General features: G+C 59.6%; 1 protein-coding gene across 5 annotated transcripts in view; it reads right to left on the bottom strand.

The window, feature by feature from the left end:
* Nucleotides 1-19,358, bottom strand: part of ANO1 (anoctamin 1) — a 140,814-nt gene that overhangs the window by 47,883 nt on the left and 73,573 nt on the right. For 3 of the 5 annotated variants that reach the window (XM_057506707.1, XM_057506703.1, XM_057506705.1), the window contains exons 4-10: nucleotides 14,749-14,847; nucleotides 13,883-14,034; nucleotides 12,380-12,434; nucleotides 9,236-9,287; nucleotides 6,860-6,925; nucleotides 6,335-6,390; nucleotides 3,451-3,492 (exon numbers count right to left, since the gene is read on the bottom strand). In XM_057506707.1, coding sequence (XP_057362690.1) covers nucleotides 3,451-3,492; nucleotides 6,335-6,390; nucleotides 6,860-6,925; nucleotides 9,236-9,287; nucleotides 12,380-12,434; nucleotides 13,883-14,034; nucleotides 14,749-14,847 — 522 coding nt within the window. The remainder of the gene's footprint in view (nucleotides 1-3,450; nucleotides 3,493-6,334; nucleotides 6,391-6,859; nucleotides 6,926-9,235; nucleotides 9,288-12,379; nucleotides 12,435-13,882; nucleotides 14,035-14,748; nucleotides 14,848-19,358) is intronic. The other 2 variants (XM_057506704.1, XM_057506706.1) reach the window with 1 other exon arrangement.

The raw sequence follows: 19,358 nt of genomic DNA, 5'->3' as shown, positions 1-19,358 counted from the left end.
AAATTCATAGGCTGACGCCCTAAACCCTGTACTTGAAGATAGGGTCCTTATGGAAATATTTAGGTTCAGTGAGGTCACGAGGTGGGTTTTGATCTGGTGGGACTGGTGTCCTCATAAACAAGCAAAGGTCACCAGCGCTCTCTCCCTCCACAGGTGCCTGGAGAAAAGGCCCCGTGAGCACACAGGGAGGGGGCGGCCTCTGCAAGCCAGGAAGAGGCCCCGCCAGGCGCCTGCCTGCCAGCACCTTGACCCTGGCCTTGCCATCCCTGGAGCCAGGAGGCTGCTGTTCAAACCGCCCGTCTGTGGTGGTGTTAGAGCAGCCTGTGTGGACTAGTACACTCCCCCACTGACTCGGAAAATCCAGAGCTGATGGGATGGCTCTCTCTTCCCAAAAGTTATCTTCAAGGACATCTCTGAAAATTAAAAATTTTGCTGGAGGGGTCCAGCCCCCACAGACCAGGGAGCTGGGGTCCCTGGAAACGAGCTCCCAGCAGGTGTCTCCATGCCCTCAGTCTCCTCCCGGAGCCCGAGAAGTGACACGCGGGGAACACAGAGCTGCCTCCCCCAACGCCAACATGTGCCTCTCCGAAGCCAGGAGGAGAGAGACTTAGAAAAGCAACATGCGTTCTTAGTGAATTACAAGTGAACCTGGCTGTCAGATTCCTGGGTTTTGCCTGTTCTGATCTTTGTAAGAGCAGCTCTCTCTAGATCTGAAGTCTCCCTGTAAGTGGAACAGACAGGATGTATTCAGCAGGACTCCAAGCTCTGAGAAGCTCATGGTGAGGCTCGCTGCCCAGCAGTGGGGGGAGTGTTTGCAGCTGCCCTTAAGGAAGCCGGATGCATGGCCTCCCCCGTCCCAGGAGAAAGGGGCCAGGAACGGACGGGCCTGCTCCTGTGCTGGGACGCTGGCTCTGTCGAGCCTCTAGTGGGTGTGTGGGGCTTGCCCCCCGCTCCGAGCCCCACCGCCTCCTTTCTACTGGAGGATGCTGCCCTTCCTCCCAGCTCACGGCTGAGCCCAGGGGGGCTCGTGCACATTCTGTTCAAGTGCTTTGAGAAGGGCAGTCGCTATGTCTCAGAATGCGGAATGTGATGAAAGGCCTGGTCTTCCCCTCTGAATAAGTTCGTCTGTTCATGGGGTGGGGGGAGCACAGCCACCTTTGAGGAGACTGTGCCATCTCTGAGCTTGGCAGCTTCCTGCCCTGGGCTGAAATCCAGTGGCTGGCTTATAGCAGATGGGTGCCACCACGCACTGACAGATGTGACCAGGGGGCACACCAGCGCTCTGCATGAAAGCGCTTTGCTTTGGCAGTTTTCTTTCTGCCAAGAAGAGACCATCCATCACCCTGCAGCTGTCAGCACTGAGAAGTAAAGCTACAGGTTTCCCTGTTAGGGCTGGCAGCAGAGCATGCCCCTCGGCCTGTGAGCAGGTGGTGGGTGGCGGGGCCCTGGGTGGGGCCAGCCAGTGACCCCAGGCCTCAGAGGGATCCTGGCTCAACCCACGGGCACCTAGGCCCACACGGCTGGGCAGGCCAGTCTCAGTACTGACCCTGTCCTAATTACTGCCCTCTGCTGTCCCACCTCCCTGCCCAGAACGGGGTCCAGCAGGACCGGGTCTGTGTGGTCCCTGATGTCCCCGCTGCCTCAGTCAGGGCCTGGGGCACGGAACAGGCTTCTAGTAGGTAAGTGCGTGAACATGAGGGAAGGCTGGGTCAGGGCCTGTGGGCCTCAGTGGTCCTCAGAGGAGCGTTCGGCCAGGTGGTGGCTGTGGCCCCCTCGGCCTCTGTCCAGCCTGCCTCGGGCTCACACGTTCCTCCGTGTGCTCCTGTCCCTTCATCTCAGCACAGGAAGATGGCCTTGGCTGGGCTGTCCCCCTTTCTGTCCTGCAAGGCACCTGGCAACAGGCACTTGGGCCTCCTGTGGCATTGGGGAGCCACCTATCTCACGATTGGAGAGGCGTGACACCCAGAACCGGGCCCCCTGTGATGGAGCCACAGAGGAGAACAAGTTCTCCAAGGCCCCGAGTTAGGGCCCAAACACCCGCCTCCTTCACCCACCTGCCCGTCAGCCCTCCCTCGGCCCATCTATCTGCCTGTCCAGTCCTGACTCCCCCACGGGCTGGGTCTTGTACTCATTGCTGGGACATAAAATTAAATGGGCTGGGGGTGGGCAGCATTCCGTAGGGGGTCAGCTGAGTCCAACAAGCCCGCAGTTGTGTTTGCTGCGCCCGGCACACAGCAGGGCCCAGTAAATAGTTCCTGAGCAAGTAACACAATGAGCTGGTCTTGGCACTGATGCGGCCGTCGGCCGGCCAGGGTGGGGGGTGGGGGCTGCAGCCCGGAGGACTGAGCTGGGCCAGCAGGGAACCGCAGGTGCCCACAGAGGAAGCGCATTTTGGGAGAGGAAGGGCATCAGCAGAGTGACACTGAGGTGCAGAGGGACGAGGGGGTGGCCTCTGAGGCCAGGCCCGTGGAGGGGATGGTGGGACTGGATGGGGGGGGTTCTGCAAGTCACGGGGTCTCAGACGAATGCCAGATGTTCCACTAAAAATAACCGACTATGTCATTTTTGTGCTAAATCAGATAGCATCTTCTGCAGGATTCCTCGGCAGGCAAGTTCTATCCAGTGCCAAAGGTTTAGAAACACACATGGGGGACCGGAGGGGGGCCGGAACGGAGAACATTCCATATACACAGGTTCCTGGCCCCCGGGCCCTGGGACAAGGCCACCACTGTGAGCTTCTCTGGGGGCGTCTCCACCCCCCGACTCGGAAGGATCTACTCCGGGGGCAAGAGGCAGGGCGGGGGCCTTCCCTGCAGGGCCCAGGGAGGGCTGTGCTTGGCTGGCGAACCGAGAGCAGCTCATGTGGGAGCGCGGAGGAGGCAGCAGAGACGGCCGTGGTGGGGGGTGTTCATGGGGTTGTGGGGGGAGCACGGCTTCCTGGAGAGCCTGGTGGGTGGAGTTAGGGAGAGCCACCAAAGAATACAAGGATCACCTGGTATTTCCCAAAGTGTATCCCATGGAACACTAGCTCAACAACTTTGCCATTAGAAAGGGTTCTAGGTCAAGCGAGTCTGAGAAACGCTGTGAACAGCGGCCTGCTTCCTCAGCGTGCCCTGGGGGCTGGCGCTGTCTGCGTGGCTGGCCACAGCAGTTCCCAAACTTATTTGCCTGCGAGCCACGCAGGATTAGGCCACAGGTCAGCAAAGAGCGCTGGAGGTTGGCTGTCCCGGTGAGACGTGGGTCTGAGCCCCGGCCGGATCTGGTGCGGGAGGGACAGAGTGGAAGGGGCGGCCTTGGAGGAGGCCAGGCTTCGCGCACACGTTCACCACGGCCACCGAGGGTGCCTGGTGAGGCCGGCCCACGAGGCCCGGTGCGGGCTCTGACCCTCCCACGGCCTGGGAGCCCTCCAGACCCTGACAGGGGCTGCCCTCTGGCTCCAAATCAACTCACTTTTCTGTCATTGAACCGCACGTGTTCACCTTCGTAGTCTCCCTGTTAAAAAGGAGGAAAGGGAAGTTCTCGTTACCCAACAGAGCTTTTGAGTAGCTCAAATCCGTAACATTTCCAAACACAAACTCTAGCCACCTCGCTGACAGTTACCGTGGTCCTAGGGTGTGACTGCACACCAAGCAGAAGGTAAGCCAGGCCTCCCTGGTCCTCTGGTAAGAGCTCAGCGCAGGGGCTGCCCGGCCCCACCCGCCATGGCCAGTGAGGCCCACCCTGCTGTGGCCCCGGACACCGACGCGAGGTCCAGGGGAGGACGCATGGCCAGTTCCTAGGAACGGGCACACAGAAGAATGGGGTTTTGGGGCTGGAAGAATCATATCGATAGGTCCGCGGGCCTGGCCCCTAAGGCCCCATCCAGGTGGCACCCCTCTCACCCTCAAGTGTCCCAGGAGGGACAGTAAGTTATGTCTGGAGGGGTGAGCCTGACACTCCCATTTCACAGATGCAACCATGGAGGCTCAGGGAAGCTTGCTGACCTTGCTGGGACAGACAGCTGAACTCGGCCAGATCGGGACTTGGACCAAGGTCTCCAAATCCAATGGAAGAGAAGGAGGGACTGTAAGTCTGAAGCGAGCTCAGTAAACTGAAAGTTGGTGCCAGTGTCTGAGGAGGAGCCGCAGGACAGACGCCCCAGCCTGGCCCTGGCGTGGCCGGCCCGGCCGATGGATTTTGAGGATTGCTGGGCAGATGAAGCTGGGACCTCTTGGAGGTCCACCCGGTGCTGATGAGTCTCCAGCTCCACGCCCACCAGCCCCCTCCGGGTGGGGAGGTCTTGACCACCAGGTGGGTGACCTGTGGCCTTTGAATGCAGACGCTCTGAGAGCATTTAATTAATTCTTCCTCCAGTGTCTTCGGGAGACAGCCCCTGGCCCCTGCCCAACCTTCTGGCCTTCCCCAGAGTTTTTCTCGAGGCTGAGACAGCCACGAAGTTCCAGGAGCTCCTCATTTTTCCAAAGGTCAGTGAGCGGGTGACCTCGAGGAGTAGATGCCAACCAGGAAGCCAAGAAGCCACCAAGCAGCCGAGGGAAATGATGAAGCCCTTTCCCCGCGGTTGATACACTAATTACAGGGCCTCCTAGGGCCTCACTCGGAGCAGAAGACTCATACACACGCCGTTCTAACAGGCAGCTACCTGGCTGGCAGTGGCACCCAGAGCCTTGCCCCAGATTTTCCTGATGAATGAATGAATGAATGGGCACAGGGACCAAGCGTGCATGTGGTGGGGTGCTGTGGGCCAGGCCCCTAGGGCAGTGAGTCGTGATGTGGGGCCACTCAGTGGTGAGTGCACAGTGACGAAACATTCAAAGCAGGAGGAAGCGGCCCAAGGCGAAGAGTCTAAGGCCCCCGGAGGCCGAGTGTGCACTGCGGCCAGTGTCCTCCATTTAATAGGCACAGCGTGCGCCTGGCCCAGTTCAGTGTTTTCTCTCCCCAAATGTTTGAGCATCAGCTTTGGTACTTAACGGGGTGCGTGCCCTTCAACTATGTGGAAAACTCGTAGACGTGAAAGTCTGTCTCCCCTCCAGGTGCCCAAAGTCCATGATCTAGCTGGAAAGAGGGCCTGGGCTCCTCTCCTGGCTGTGCGCCCCTGGGCAGCCCCAGCCTGTCTCCCCATGTGAAGTGGGAGTATACCCCACATCGAGGGCTTCTCTGCTGCTGCGTAAGGTACAAAGATGCTGCTGCGTGAGGAGTTTGAGATGCGGACCCTGGAGATGTTTTGCATGGAACTGGCTGTCTGATGACAGGCCCGGTGGGTCAGGGTGCTATATCTGCCATGGAGACAGGGAGAGGGGCTGACCAGGCAGAAGAGGCAAGGAAGAGCATTGCAGGCAGGGGGAATAGCATCTGTGAAGGCACAGAGGTGGGAAAGCTGTGTCAGCCAGCCCCAAATCTCTGCAGTGATGGGGAGCCCGGATCCCTACAGCGAGAGGTGAAGGGATGTACAGCTGGTCAGCTCAGAGCCAACCATCTGGGGGGATGGCCCTTTGGGTGCTGGCACCCTCTGTTTGTCCAATGTAGCATCTGACTGAGCGCCCTGTCCTATTTCGTCTGACACCCCCTGTGTGGTCTGGGCAACTGGACAGAGTCGGTGTTCTCCCCAGCTCACAGATGGGGACACTGAGGCTGCCTCCACTCGAGGCCCCCGGAGTGCGTGGCCAGGCCTAGATCCTGGGTCCTCAGACTCCCAGCCCTGCCCTCTCTCTCTCTTGCTGCTTGGCTCTAAAGCCTTTGTAGCAACACATTTGGAAAGTTCCAGAGATCCTCTGTCCGGGGTTCCCACACTGCTCAGCCACCACAGTCCATTCCCAGTGTCCTGCTGAACTCTAGCCCCCGTTTCCATAGAGACGATAAGACGAGAATCGTCCCTCCCCACGGAGCCCAGCCAACGCATGGCCACAGCCACAGGCTCTGCTTGTCAGGGAGTCCAGTGGGGTTTGGAGGATCAGCCCAGGAAGCTGGCCACTTGCTCGGCAGAAACAGACAGACAGAGCCCTGGTCATTCTGCCAGAGCCTGGGGCGGGGGGATGGCGCCAAGGAAAACATTTTGTGGACAGCTGGCCACAGGGTTCCGATGAAGCCGGGGCAGAGTTTCTCCCACAGATGCCCCTCTCTCGGTGCGATTGGTCCACGAGAAAAGCCAGCCCCCTTTGCCATTTCTCAGTTCCCCTTTGGGGTAAAAGGGAAGGCCTGTGCACAGTTGACATTTACAGGGGAGCTTAAAGCAGGAAGCTGAGACCGCAGGATAATGAGAGCTCCCTGGGGGGTGTGGCCCGCTGGGATTTGGGGAGTCAGATGACGCAGAGATAAACTGTTTGTCAAGGTTACTCACATCGTGCAGGGGGTAGGCGGCCGAGTAAACGCCATTGGCCAGCAGGCTCGTGATGCCTTAAAAATAAAGACAGAGAGAGGATCAGGAACCAGGCCTGCCCCTGGCTGCTCGGAGCGCTCCCAGGACCACCTCAGGCACCACGAGTTGGGCCAAAGCGAACCGCGCCTGGCTGCGCAGAGCCCAGCCACCTTGCTGGGGTTTGCTCCCAAGGTTCAGCCAGGAGAGGATGAAAACATGCTCTATTGGCAGAATTAGGAAGACACAGAGGAAACCCCAAGAAGAAGTCAGGACCGGGAGGAAGGAGGTCTCCCCGAACCTGCAATTCACCAGCTACCCCTGCCTGCTCAAGGGCAAGCCTGCAGATCAGAAAGATGGGGTTCAAGTAGTTAGAAAAGCTGAATCATGAGATACGGATGGGAAAATTGATGGTGTCAGAAAACACACATACAATTTGCAATTTGATTTTAGGTTGATTGGAAAAGCCGAAGAGGAGGCCTGCGGCCCGTGCGGGGCAGGGGCACTTACCATACTGACCACATTTTCGCCTTTTACTTAAAAGGGCAGAGTCCTTCTTTCGTGCCTCTCCTGGCCCTGTTTACACAGCCGGCCGTCAGTTACACGGAAAGGGGCCCGGGAGGCTCAGAGCTGCGCTTGGGGAAAGGGCTCGTGGCGGCCACTGCTCCTAGGGGCAGTCAGAGGGTGGCCGGGCCCATTGGCTGACCTGAAGCCCTGCACTGGGCACAGTATGAAACTAACCACGCCCGCACGTGCTGAAATCCTGAGGTGTGGACTGGGCCCCCAAAGACAGTGTGGTTGGGGGGAAAGCAGAGCCCAGCTGGGCATGGGGATGGGGTCCCTGGAAATCTGCTCTTAGTCTGCACACATCACTGGGGGCCAGCGCTGCTGAGGAGTTTCCATGAAGCCGTTGGCCGGTCACAGCACCCTCGGCCTGGCTGAAGAGGTTTTCTAGGTGGGAAGTGAGTCAAATTCTCAGCGGCCTGGCTGACCCACCCTTTCTAGTCTACTGTGAAACTGGTGACTTCCTGAAATCCACTTAGAAACAGACTGTCTCCTCAGTCAGTGGTCTGGAAAGGCAGGGCACCTGAAGGGTGCTTAGAACTCCAAACCAGACACAGGTGCATGGCTACGCCCACCAGTGAAAAGGTCACCTGCGATAAAAAATGGGCGTGGGGTCCTGTTCAGGGTTGTGGGCGCCTTCCTGCTTGGAGAAGGCTCTCGCGTCATGCTGCCAGAGGGCCTTTGCACAGGCTGCTGCCTCTAGCTGGAAGGCTCGGCGCCCCCTTTCTTCAGGTCTCTCCTCAAACGTCACGTCATCAGAAAGGCCTTCTCAGGCCACAGAGTCTAGATGCCCCAAGACTCCCGATGCCCCCCACCCCAGCCTGCAAGATTCTGTTCTGGTTTATCTGAGTATTTGTCTGTTTCCTCCCGGGAATATAAATCCCTTGAGGGCAGGGAGCCTGAGGGCAGGGCCTGGTGGGTGACAAGAGGCCACCCAGACTCGCTGCGGGTGAATGAATGAGTGTGGGGGTCTGTAGGGCTTTCAGACAAGGCCCCAGTGGGAAATGGGGGTGTAGGAAGGAGCTCTCGGTTCCGTGGCCAGGCACGGGGAGCCAGCCCTGCCAGACAACCGGTGGGACACAGAGACGCCCACCTGCCCAGGGGCGGCCTGGAGGAGGGCCAGCTCCAGCTGAGAAGTCTGCAGACCTCGGACTCTGCACACCTTCACAGCACCCCACGTTTCCACTGGCAGGGACTTTGGAGGTCCCACGGGGAGATGGTGGTCTGAGCCACAGCAGTGGGACGGGAACATGCTTTGCCCACCTCTGGCGACCTGGGCCATTGTGGAGGCTCTCGCTCCAAGGGAGGTGGGCTGGGCCTACGGGGACAGTTCTCCTGGGCTCCTCTTGACCCCTGGATGGACGCCCCCAACCCCCCCCCACCAGCCGATTCCCACTGGTTTAGGACTGGAGCTTAGAGGTTTCAGGCCAGGGAGTCCCTGTGACTGACCACAAACACACTAGCCCAGGGGCATGCACCCCGCCAATCCTTAGCCTGTGGACACGGTCGCCCGTGCCCTCTGCATCCTGGGCCTGGCATCTCTGTTGACTCACTGCCCAGCGTTCTCCCTCTGCAGGGCTCTGTCCTGATGTGCAGCCTCTGCTCTTGCCAGACCTGCCCTGTGCCCCTGGCTGTTAGCAGAGCTCTCAGTAGGAATGGCATAGCTCAAGAAGGTGAAAAGGTCTGGAAAATGGCACTGTTTTGCTCTGAAACGTTTTGCTTTAGCAAACTCAGCCTACAGCTGAGGGGGAGGGACCCGCGTTAGGGGGTGTTTTCCCTCTACATGCTTTTGACTGGAAGGTTTTGCATCTGTGGCTTGAGATGTTCTGTCAACTGGCACCCAAGGAGGCAGCTGGGAGCCTTGGGGGCAGGTTCTGGCCTGGGGTGTGTGTTGAGGGCCGCGCCTTTCAGCAAGGCCTGATGGGGAGCTGCCTTGCCAGGGTGGGGCACCTCCACTTCAGGCTGGGGGTGCTGCTTGGGGCCCATCTCCCCCCACCAGGAGCCACTGCTGGACTGTGGAGGCCAAGAGAGGGCTGAGACCCCTTGGTCACCCCTACAGCCCCCCGAGCCAGGACTGACCGCCTGCCACGGGGGGCTCCCGGCACCAGCACACCACAAATGCCTCCAGCCAGAGGACACCCTGGGCTTTAAAGTGCCGGGCCATAAAACAGCCAGTTCCCCGGCCTGAGACTGCTACACGGGCTTAACTCAAACCCTCTAAAAAACCCCCAGCCTAGCTGCCCACCTCCCACAGAGATGCTTTGGAGGTAAGATCACCCCTCGGGAGCGAACGCCGATCTCAAGCTACAGAAATGTCCTCACCCATGCTGTACTTGGCCTTGGCACATGTTGTCCTCTTCAGGATTTCGTAGACCTGTTGCGGAAACGAGGAGGGAAGGACGCTGACTCCAGGTAGCCAGAGTCACGCCACTGCTGAGAAGGGTCGCGGCCTGATGTGGCCAGAGCCCACCTCCCCGGCTCGCTCCCCAAGGAGGCGCGGTCAGCAGTGCCAGGGGGCTGGCGGCCTCAGGGACAAGTAGGGCCCGCTTGAAGGGCTCCCCCGCTTTCACTTCCCTCTGTGACACACCCGCTGCCACCGATGCCCTGAGACTCCCAATGCCCCCCCAGCCTGCCAGATTCTGTTCTGGTTTATCTGAGTATTTATCTCCCCAGGAATAGAAATCCCCTGAGGGTCAGGCAGGTGTTCAGGACTAAGAGTTGTCCTACGCGCCCTGTGCGATGGGTCACCGTCCCTTTGGGCTGAGAGGTCAGGTGGAATCAGAGGCACGAGGACCCAGCCAACAGACCACGTCCAGATGCAGCCCGGAATGTTCTGGAAACTGAGTGGGGGCAGGCCTTGGAATCCCATTCCTCACTGTCGGGAGGTGGCAGAGCTTCGGCAGCTGCCTGGCAGAAGCCCCTGTGGAGGGTCCCCCACCATCCCAGTGCCGTGCCCCCTTTATGAACAAGATACCTCGCTTGCTGGCCTCAGGAGCCCTGTCTGGTCCCGGCTCCACAACATGTATCTGTGTGTTCTTGGAAAAACTACCTCGCTTCCCTAGGACTCAGTTTCCCCATCTGCCAAATGGAATGAAAATAACTGGCCCAACACCATAGGGTGTGAGTCAGAGCACAACCCCCTGCCCGGAGACTTGGGCCTTCCAGGGACCCCTGCCCTCCATCTCCATCTGTCCCATCCCACCCCAGCAACCCGGCCTCCTGGCTGCCCTCTCCCAAGGCCACCGGGCCTTTGCCCTGATGGTCCTTCTGCCGAAAGAGCCTGTCCCCTGAGATCTAAACAGCTCCAGGGCCGCCTTCATAAACAGGCCCAGAGCAGCTGCCACCCTGCGGCTCTGGGCTCCAACTCAGCTCTCCTGTCCCGGACAGCCCCACCCCTGCCCCATATCACTCCATGCCCGCCAGTGCTGGGCACACACCAGGTGCTCAGGAGCTGCCTGATGGATGAACAAATGGCTCACCAGTCATCTGGCCCCTTGCCCTATCACCCCGGAATCTAATCGGTGGCCTTTGCTGATTCTCCCCTAATCACCTCCTCCCTTCCATGTGCCCACTCACAACCACGGCTGGGACCCCACACCCGCCTTCCCACAGCTGGACGTTGGCAGTGATCTCTCTGATAGATCATGGTGATCATCAGCGATCAAAGAAACAGATCTGACCACATCCTAAACAGCATCTTCCATGGCTCCCTAGTGCCTAGAGGCTGACAGTCTATGTCCTAGGACCTGCATGCATGGGCCTTCCCCATCCGTCCCTGCTGACCCTGACTCCTACCCTCTTGAGCACTGGGCCACCCAGAGGCCGGGCAGGAGGTAGGAAGGGCTGTACCTCTGCCCAGATCGATGCCACTCTGATGCCGAATATTGTCCTGTCCCGAAGGCCATGGGGCCTGATTAACCAAGGGCAACATTTTGAATCGCCAAAGACTTTCTCTGGAGCACTGGTAATTTACAAACTGGCCTTTGAGGTCTCTGGGGGACAGCACACCCCACCCCAGAGGTGAATGGAGTCACGCCCATTCACTGAGTACTAACTGGCCCAGAAAAAGTCGCCTTCTACGACTTGGCGATCATGGGCTGAACCTGACTTTACTGCAGATTCCCAGTGAGATGGGGACTACAACTTTCCATTTGTCTCAGCTTCTTGCCCCAGCTCCCAGGAGGCAAGAGTGAATTTACAAATCTGAACCTTGCCCTGCACTTTCTGGCAGCCCCAGTGAAAAGCGGGGATGCACATACGTACTGAAACGCAGGCATGTGACTCAGTTTCCTCAGCTGGTCATTCCAGTTCTCCCCATGTCATGACGAAGAAGCAAAACAGTTCGGGTTAAACCTGCGGCTGCTTCTCCCAAGAGGCTGGCATCTGAGAGGAGTCACCTCTTACAGACAGAGGTCAGCCCCAACGGCCACTGGGCCGCTGATGGTTTTGCATGAACAAGTTCTTTGTTGTTAATTATAATGAGATTTAATTGCTAAAATTAATCGGTAACTCTACTGATGATAGAAACCACAGCAACAGCGTGGCTCCCGGCCCAGGTTACCCTCTGCGGGGGCACCCCACGGCCCTTGAGCCGGAGCTGGGATCGTCCTGGCTGTGACGCAGGCTCAGTGGCTCCCGAGGTCGCCAGGCTGAAGGGGGCGGGGTGGATGGGACTTGGACGCGCCTGTCGGCGCAGCGGCCTGAGCTGCCCATGCCAGAGTGACCCACACCGCTGTCCTCTGCCTGGCCACCTGCCAGCCTCGGGATGTGGCGGTGAGGGCCGGTTAATGCCCAAGGTCAAGTGGCTACCGCCTCCTAGCTGCACGCACCTCTCCCTGCCAGGCTGGGCTTTCAGGGTGGGGAAGAGAGAGCCAGCAGGGGCTTGGCTGCAAGATTAATTTCTTGTTTAGATAAACGTTGGATTCTGAGCCATGCACGGCCCAGGTTGGCTGGCAGACAAGTTGGCAGCCGATGGATAAACACTAAACCAATACTTTGAATAGGGCAGGGTGGCCTCGTCACATTTCAAGCCTCCGTTGGCTCCTCTGGCAAAACCCCAAAACTCACCCAAACCCAGACACCTTTGCCTCCACCACCCATCACCTCCGCCGGGCCTGCCTGGCCCGACACCTCCGAGGCCTGGGGCCCGACGGTCAGGAACATACAGATTCAGGGCAGTGGTAAAGTGGCTGGGCCTACAAAGGTGGGGCAGGCTGGACATGCCAAGCGTCCAGGCCCCGGGCCCCTGCCCGCTGGTCTCCGCTCCTCTCCTGTTCTCCTCCCAGCCTGGGCCATGGCCATCCCCTGGGCCTCTCCCGGCTCCCTCAGTTTTATTATTGTAATTATTTCTGTCACAGACAATTAGAGCTGGCTTCCACCCAGAGGAGTTTCGCAGAAATGAAATTATCATCTGTTTCCCAGGGCCACCTTGCTGGCAAGCAAGCGATTCCCAGGAGCAATACTCACTATTGTACTCCGGGTTTTGCTGTCAAAAAAGGAGTCCTTGTCAGACAGGTCAAATCTGTTGAAACATCGGAAGAAAGGAGACTCAGTGCACTGGAGTCGGCGCTCCCTGCTTCCACGGCCCTGGGAAGCCACACTGCTCCCGTCGGCAGGAACCATGAAATTGGCGCAGCTGCACCCCGTGGCCCGGTGGCACCGGCCCTGGGCACTTCGACAGTGTTTAGCACACCCCCCAACCCAGGAAACTGGGAGACCCACATGGGTGGGACGTGATCCCAGTGGCAAGTGTGGTCAGACCTCCCTCCCAAGAGTCCTGCTTCCTCCTGGTGACACCCTCAGCGGCAGTTTTTAGTCTCTGCTTGAACACTGGGTCACTCCACCCTCACACGTTTCCATTGCTTAAGATCATCTCCTGTCGTTTACAAATGGTCCCGAGGTCGTGGGCTGCATGGCGATTTCCTCAGGTTTTCTGAGAGCAGCTGGATGGCTCTGGGATCCCCTATCCAACCCCCAAGGTGCCCATGGTAGGGCCTGGGGCTCCATGAGATGCACCAGCCAGGGCAGAGCTGAGAGTGGTGGGGGCACCAGGGGCTCTGGCAGGGGGATATCACCTCTAATGCCTGGGAGGCCCCGTGCTGGAGTTGGTTGGCGGAGCTGGGCTGGGGGCCACTTCTTCTTTCTGCTCATCACCAGTAGGATCAGGAAATTCAGCACAGTGAAGCATGTGGCCCCTGCCCTGTGATTAACCCCTTTGCTAGGGCGGAAGCCCCAGTTCCGAGCTCCATGCCCCGTGAGGCCAGCGGCATCCTGGAGCCCCGGCCCCTAGAGCCGGCCATCAAAGTCCCACTGGGCTCCCCGAGCCTGAGCTTTCTATTCCCACCACTGCCCACACTCCAGCTCTGCCCAGCCCTGCCCCAAGGAGGCCTTGCACTGCCACCGACCCAGGTGGCCATGCCCCACTGCCCCTTGGGAGCAGGGCAAGTGGGAAGGTGCCAGCACAGGTGCAGCACTGCCAGGCAACCCCACTGGCTGCGAGTCCCTGGGGCCTCGACTCCAGCTGGGGCAGCTTTTCAGTTCCTGCCTCCCAGAGCTGGAGCTCGGTGGCCTCAGGAGGCGAGGTTAACCAGACGCTCACACCGGACACGCCTGAGAGGGACGGAGCCGGGCAGGAGGGTGGGGCTGCAGGCCACTGCTCTCGGCCGCGATCCGAGGCCCGTGCATGCCCTCGCTTGGGTGCGGGCTAGTCTTCCTAAGTGCTACTGGCAGAAGGACAAGACTCTGCCCCTTCACTCCTCAGTTAACAGTGACCTTGGACATCACCCCCAGGGTCTCTCCTGCGCTCAAGAACTGCAAGGTCTCATGAGCACTTGCTCTGGGGGAGGGAGAATCCCCCACCCCCTCCGTGGACGCTGTCCGACAGTCTGCATCCCTCGTGCCCAGCACGATGCTACAGGGAGGTGTCAGCACACAGCTGGGCCCTCTGGGGCGGGGCTGGAGGGCACTCACAGGTGCTGCTTCTCCCGGGAGAACGGGTAGGAGAGTCTCTTCGTGCTCTGGGGCCTGTGCTCCGCCACCTTGGGCTGGATGGGGTCCGTGATTTTCTGGAGCACAGAGTTGATCTTTTTCAGAAGGCCACGGGTCTCATTAATGTGATACAGCTGTAGATGAGATGGGAGGGGAGGGCACCCGTGTTACCCACCGGGCCATAACCTTTGGAATCTATGCTCAGACGGTCAGAGCCATCCCGCCCCACCGAGGGGTCCTGTCCTGGGAAGAGAGCGCCGGGTGCGCCAGGATGCCCGGTTCTCCCCTGAGTTCCAGATGAGCCCTGCAAACACGGAGTTCCGGGACAGCCCAGCCAGAAGGGCAGCTATTATACCATCCAGAAAACTCTCCCCCAGACCTTACTTTTGTTTCAGAACAGGTGATCCAAACTATTTCTGCGGATCTGTGGAGCCAGGGGTTGACTCACTCCTGGACCGGCTTCATCCCTCATGCTTTCCTCCCCACACACCCAGCTAGGCTGCGGGGGACACAAGGCTGAATGTTTCTTAGCCGGAAGTTTTCGGAGTTCAAAAAGAAAAATCCCAGCAAGCTAGGAAATGTAGTTAAAGTGAGTCTGTTGAATTAGCTGAGGCACCACAAGAGCAAACAACCGGAGAGGGAGGCTGAACCCTGTCTGCACTTCACTAAGGTCCTGGGGTTCCTCGGCCTGTACCAACCCCTGGGTCTCTGCAGACCCCTCCCAGGGCGGGCCTGACGCCCACTCGGCCTTTCACAACTCAGACCCTCATGATCATGCTTTCCCACCGGGCACCTGTGTGGCACTCGGGCCTGGGGGTCTACCTCGGGGCAGAGATGTTGGCACCAACCTTCTTTGTTGGCATCTTCAGTTTCAAAAACTCCGCCTCTCGGCACAGCACACTCCAGGGTGCGTGTATCTTCACAAATCCAACCCCGTGCATCTTGGTCTAGAAAGAAGAGAGCAGTTCTCGGTCAGGGCAGGTGGGCACTGGTGAAAACCCTTTCCACCTCCGGGCACAGCTGCAGCTCACCGGGCAGCTGAGACCCCTGGCTGCCGTCACCCAGCACCTCCCGGGGACTCCCTGCAGGTGGCACAAGGAAGCTTGAGGGTTAAATGGACTCCCCCCAGATCTCATGGAGGGTTTGGGGGGAGGTCCCAGACTCCAAAACACGTGGGAAGTTTTCAGGGGGTCAGCTGGGGGCCCCCCTAACAGCCAGGCCACACAAGAGGACCTTTTGCGACAGAGAGCCCAGACTCAAGCGGGGGCGAGCTGGCGGCGGCGAGGACGCCCCCCCCACTGGGCACCTTCCCTCTGCGGGGTCCAGCCACACCTCCGCCTGTGCCCTGCTGATTCCCTGGGTTCCCTGCATCTGTACTGCCTTCATCCTAATGTGAGTGGTCGGCCTGCTGCAGGGGCTCAAGGGCAGGCCCGAGTTCAAGTCTAACACACTCCATCAACCTTCTCAGGCAGCTCGATGAGGATGACGTGACACTGCCCCCTTCACAGACGGGGACACTGAGGCTTGGAGGGATTAAGTCTCGCCGAGGTTCCCCCCAAATTAAATGGAACGACCACATGATCCAGCAGTCCCACCCCGGGTGTGTGCCCAAAGGAAACGAAACCTGGACCTCGGGAAGACACGTGCACTCCCGTGTTCACTGCAGTGTCATTCACAATGCAAACAACTCAGGTGTCCATGGACAGATGAACCAGGATAAAGAAGATAATGGTGCACACGTACAAGGGAATATCATTCAGCCATGAGAAAGGAAACCCTGCCCTTGGTGACAACATGGACGGACCTGGGGGCCATTATGCCTAGTGAACGAAGCCACACAGAGAAAGACAAGTCCGGTCTGGTACCACTCATATGGGGAATCTAAAATTTAAAAAGGCCGATTTCATAGAAACAAAGCATAAAATGGCGGTTGCCAAGGGTTGGGTGGGGGGCCAATGGGGAGACGGAGGCAAAGGGCTCGACCTCCAGCTTCAGGAAGGTTGCTGCTGAGGCCGATGTGCCATGGGCGCCTGTGGCCCCTATTACTGGGTGATGCACTTAAAATCATTTGAGTAGGTCTCACAAATTCTCCCCAGACACACAAACAAAGGAGGCTGCTCGGAGGCGGTGGCTGTTAATTTTCTCCTTCTTGGTGGGATCATCTGAGCATGCATGTACATCAAGTCACTATGTCCCACAGGTTACATCTGGCACCTGCTCCTCAGTAGAGTCACGGAGAAAGAAAAGTCGGGGCCAGCATCTTGCAGCCGGCAGGTGTGGGGCCCATATTCACACGGGGACCCTGAAATCCTCACTCACACACGAGTCCCGCAGTGCCCCCAGTGACTATCTTTCTCTATTCCCTCTTGAATTCAAAATTTAGGAGACTCCCCTCACCAAGTGGACGGTGTCCATGCGGTAATGGATCACCCACAAAAGGCATGTGCAACATCATCAACACACTTTCCCATCCCTCCAAGGTAACTGGGGGGTTCCCCGTGGCGTTGACGTTGTCAGAACAAAAAGCAAGGACACACGACGCCTCCCTGAGCCAGAACACCCTACAGCAGCGGGGTCTGCAGCCCCCCAGGCTCCTCCAGGGACCCCAGGGGCGTGGGCCCAGCTGGCCCCCAGGCGCCCCCCCACCTCCCGTCCCCACAGTCCAGGGGTGAAGAGCTGAGCGGGAGCCGGGCCCAGGAGGGAGGGGGCGCCGCACAGGGACGCGCGGCCAGGGTGAGCAGGGCCTGCCACTCGCCTCTCGGTCCCTGTCACACCCCCAGCCTGGAGGGCCCTGCGGCACACCGGCTCACTGCAGGGCTCTGGCACAAAGCAACTGAGCCAAAGTCATGTGGGGATGGATTTTAAGAGAAAGACTCTTAAAGCTGAGGGCCAAATGCACCCCTCAGCTGCAAGTGACGCTCACAGGAACAGAGGACAGCCTCTGGGCACGCCTCCCTGGTTGGGCCCAGTGGGCAGAGCCCCTGGGTCAGCCCCACAGTGTTCATGCTCGTCGGGAGCGCATGAAGGCCAACAACCAGACAGCAGTAATGGTGACGCTGGTGCTGAGGAGGCTGAGGCCCTCTGAGCGCTCGTGAGCCATTCGCCCTTCCTGCACTGGGCCTAGACAACAAGCCTGGGAGGCTGTCCCAGCACACGCTCACTTGGGAGCGGAGGAAACGGAGGTGCAGCCGTGCGCCCCACGCAAGCCCGTCAGAGGCGCGACTGGGCCGCTGTAACAACACAAATACGTCTCTCACAGTCCGAGTCAGAAGCCCTAAATCAAGGCGGCCCCAGGGGAGGGTCCTTTGCGCCTCTCCCAGCTTCTGGGGCCCCAGGCATCCTGGGCTGGTGGCCGCGTCCCTCAGCCTCTGCCCCCTCTTCACAGGCCCCTCCCCTGTGTGTCTCTGAGTCAAATGCCCCCTCCTTTGTCTTCCAAAGACACCTGTCACTGGACTTAGGGCCCACCTTAACCCAGGAGGACCGCTCAGAGATCCTTAACTTACATCTGCAAAGACCCTCCTTCTAAATAAGGTCCCATTAGCAGGGTCCAGGTGGACGCAGCTCCTGAGGGCTGCCACTCGGCCCGCGGCGCTCCCCACTGAGCTGCTGCTCAGAGCCCCACAGCGCTTCACTCAAGGACCCTGCCTAAGCAGTTCTTGTTGGGGGAGCCCCTAGTGCTCTTTGCACCCCTGCCTGGTCCCCCAGCTGGCAGGAGAGGTCAGTACAGTAAGGGGCCATTGCCTCTGCTCCTCTCCCTGGCCGAGCGGCAGTGGAGACCACGCCTGCCTACGTGCACAGGCGCCTTCAGCCACCAAGCTTGAAGCTGCCTCCCTGTCCCAGGAGCCCTGGAGGGCATGGGACCGGAGAGACAGCGGTGCAGGCCTGGGGACTCACGCGCACCCCTGTAAGCTGGGAGAAGTGGCCATCTACATCCCACGTGGGGCAGAGCCCGTCTCTTCCCATTACAGGTTTATTTCTGTGCATGGCTCTCCCGCACGCAAAGACCCAAAATATATTCTCCCGAGTCCATGGAGATTTCCCTCGATGGTGGTCAAGGGGCTGACGAATGCGGCCGGCTTCCCTGGGAAAACATGCTCCTGTTTACGTGAGCAATGGGGTCCCTTCCAGGCAAACATCTGGCAGCATTTGGGAGAGGGGTCGTGGGACCAGTTGGGAAAGAACACATTCGGGATGATGTAGAACTCAGTGACTGGCCTGCCTGCAGCCTGCCCCGGGGGGTGGGGGGAAACCACGGAGACAGCCGGGCCCTCCTGCCCAGGCCAGATGCCCCAGAGCATGAGTTCTGTCCTCACCCTGGCTCCTGTACTGGGGAACTCAGAGGCTGCAGACCCGTCCAGGCTTGGGGCAGGCAGGGCCCAACCTGGCCAGGCCTCCAGGCTGTGAAGGGACAGGGTCAGGGGCACCGATGTGGCTCAGAGCCAGAGGGGGTGGGAGGGGGCGGCAAGGGTGCCTGCCTTGGTTCGGAGCTCTCCCAGCACACACCAAATATGCCTAGACCTCCCTTCTGAGCCCAACTCACAGAATTCTGAGCTCACCAGAACTGTTCCTGGTGCTTCCTTAAGGAAGAAAGCACAAAACAAACAAACATTCCCATGGGGGACTTACAGGGTCGAGTACATGGAGGGACCCCCTCTGTAGGCCCTGGGGGTGTCAGTCCCCACGCTGGGCCATGTGCTTCCACCACCTGTTCACTATCACCTACGGCAACTGCAGCGCAGGCTTGGGAGCTGCTGGAAGGTTTGCGTCCATAAGGACAGGTTGTGGGCTCCAGGCACTACCTGCTCACCCCACACTGCCCCACAGGACACCTTTGCTGTAGATGCCTAGTCCTGAAATCAGGGACTTAAGGGTCTCAGGGTCCTGGTGCCACTGGGAGGGCCTCCCCAGAAGGGCCCTGTGCGCATGACTCTAGCCGGCTGTGGTCAGGTGGGGGCTGCAGGCACAGTGCACGCAGCAGGGCCCCAGAGGCCCTCCCTGAGCGCAGTCTCACGGGGAGGCCCAGGAGGGGGTCAGGCTGCACCCCCGACTGCTACGGGCCCTTGGCTCACTCCTGCTCTCAGCTGCTGCCCGGGGGAACGCCCCCACCCCCAGCAGTGGGCCGTCTGAGAAGGGCTCTGGAGCTCCACACCAACAGGCCTGCAAGGCGGGGGAGCCCGTGCCACGCCCCCGTCAGTCCCGTAGGATCAGGCAGCAATGGCCTCTGGCTGCTCTTCCCGTTGGCACTGGCGACCCGCACGGATGTGGCCAATGTGTCCCTGGCATGGGGGAGGTGCCTCTGCTATTTACTGAGTGAGTGGGGAAGGCCGGGGCCGGTCCCTGCTGGGCGCCCACTACATGCCAGCCAAGGGTGGCCGGAGGCTCACATGGTGCTCTCCTGACCTTCCGGCAGGTGCTGGGTGCCCGCCTTCACACCCAAGGCTGAGGGCGCAGGAGGGCC

This window comes from Manis pentadactyla, chromosome 9, assembly GCF_030020395.1.
Source record: "Manis pentadactyla isolate mManPen7 chromosome 9, mManPen7.hap1, whole genome shotgun sequence".
Classification (NCBI taxonomy): Eukaryota; Metazoa; Chordata; class Mammalia; order Pholidota; family Manidae; genus Manis; species Manis pentadactyla.
The sequence above is the reverse complement of the archived record's forward strand: the minus strand, read 5'-3'. Positions and strand labels throughout refer to the sequence as shown.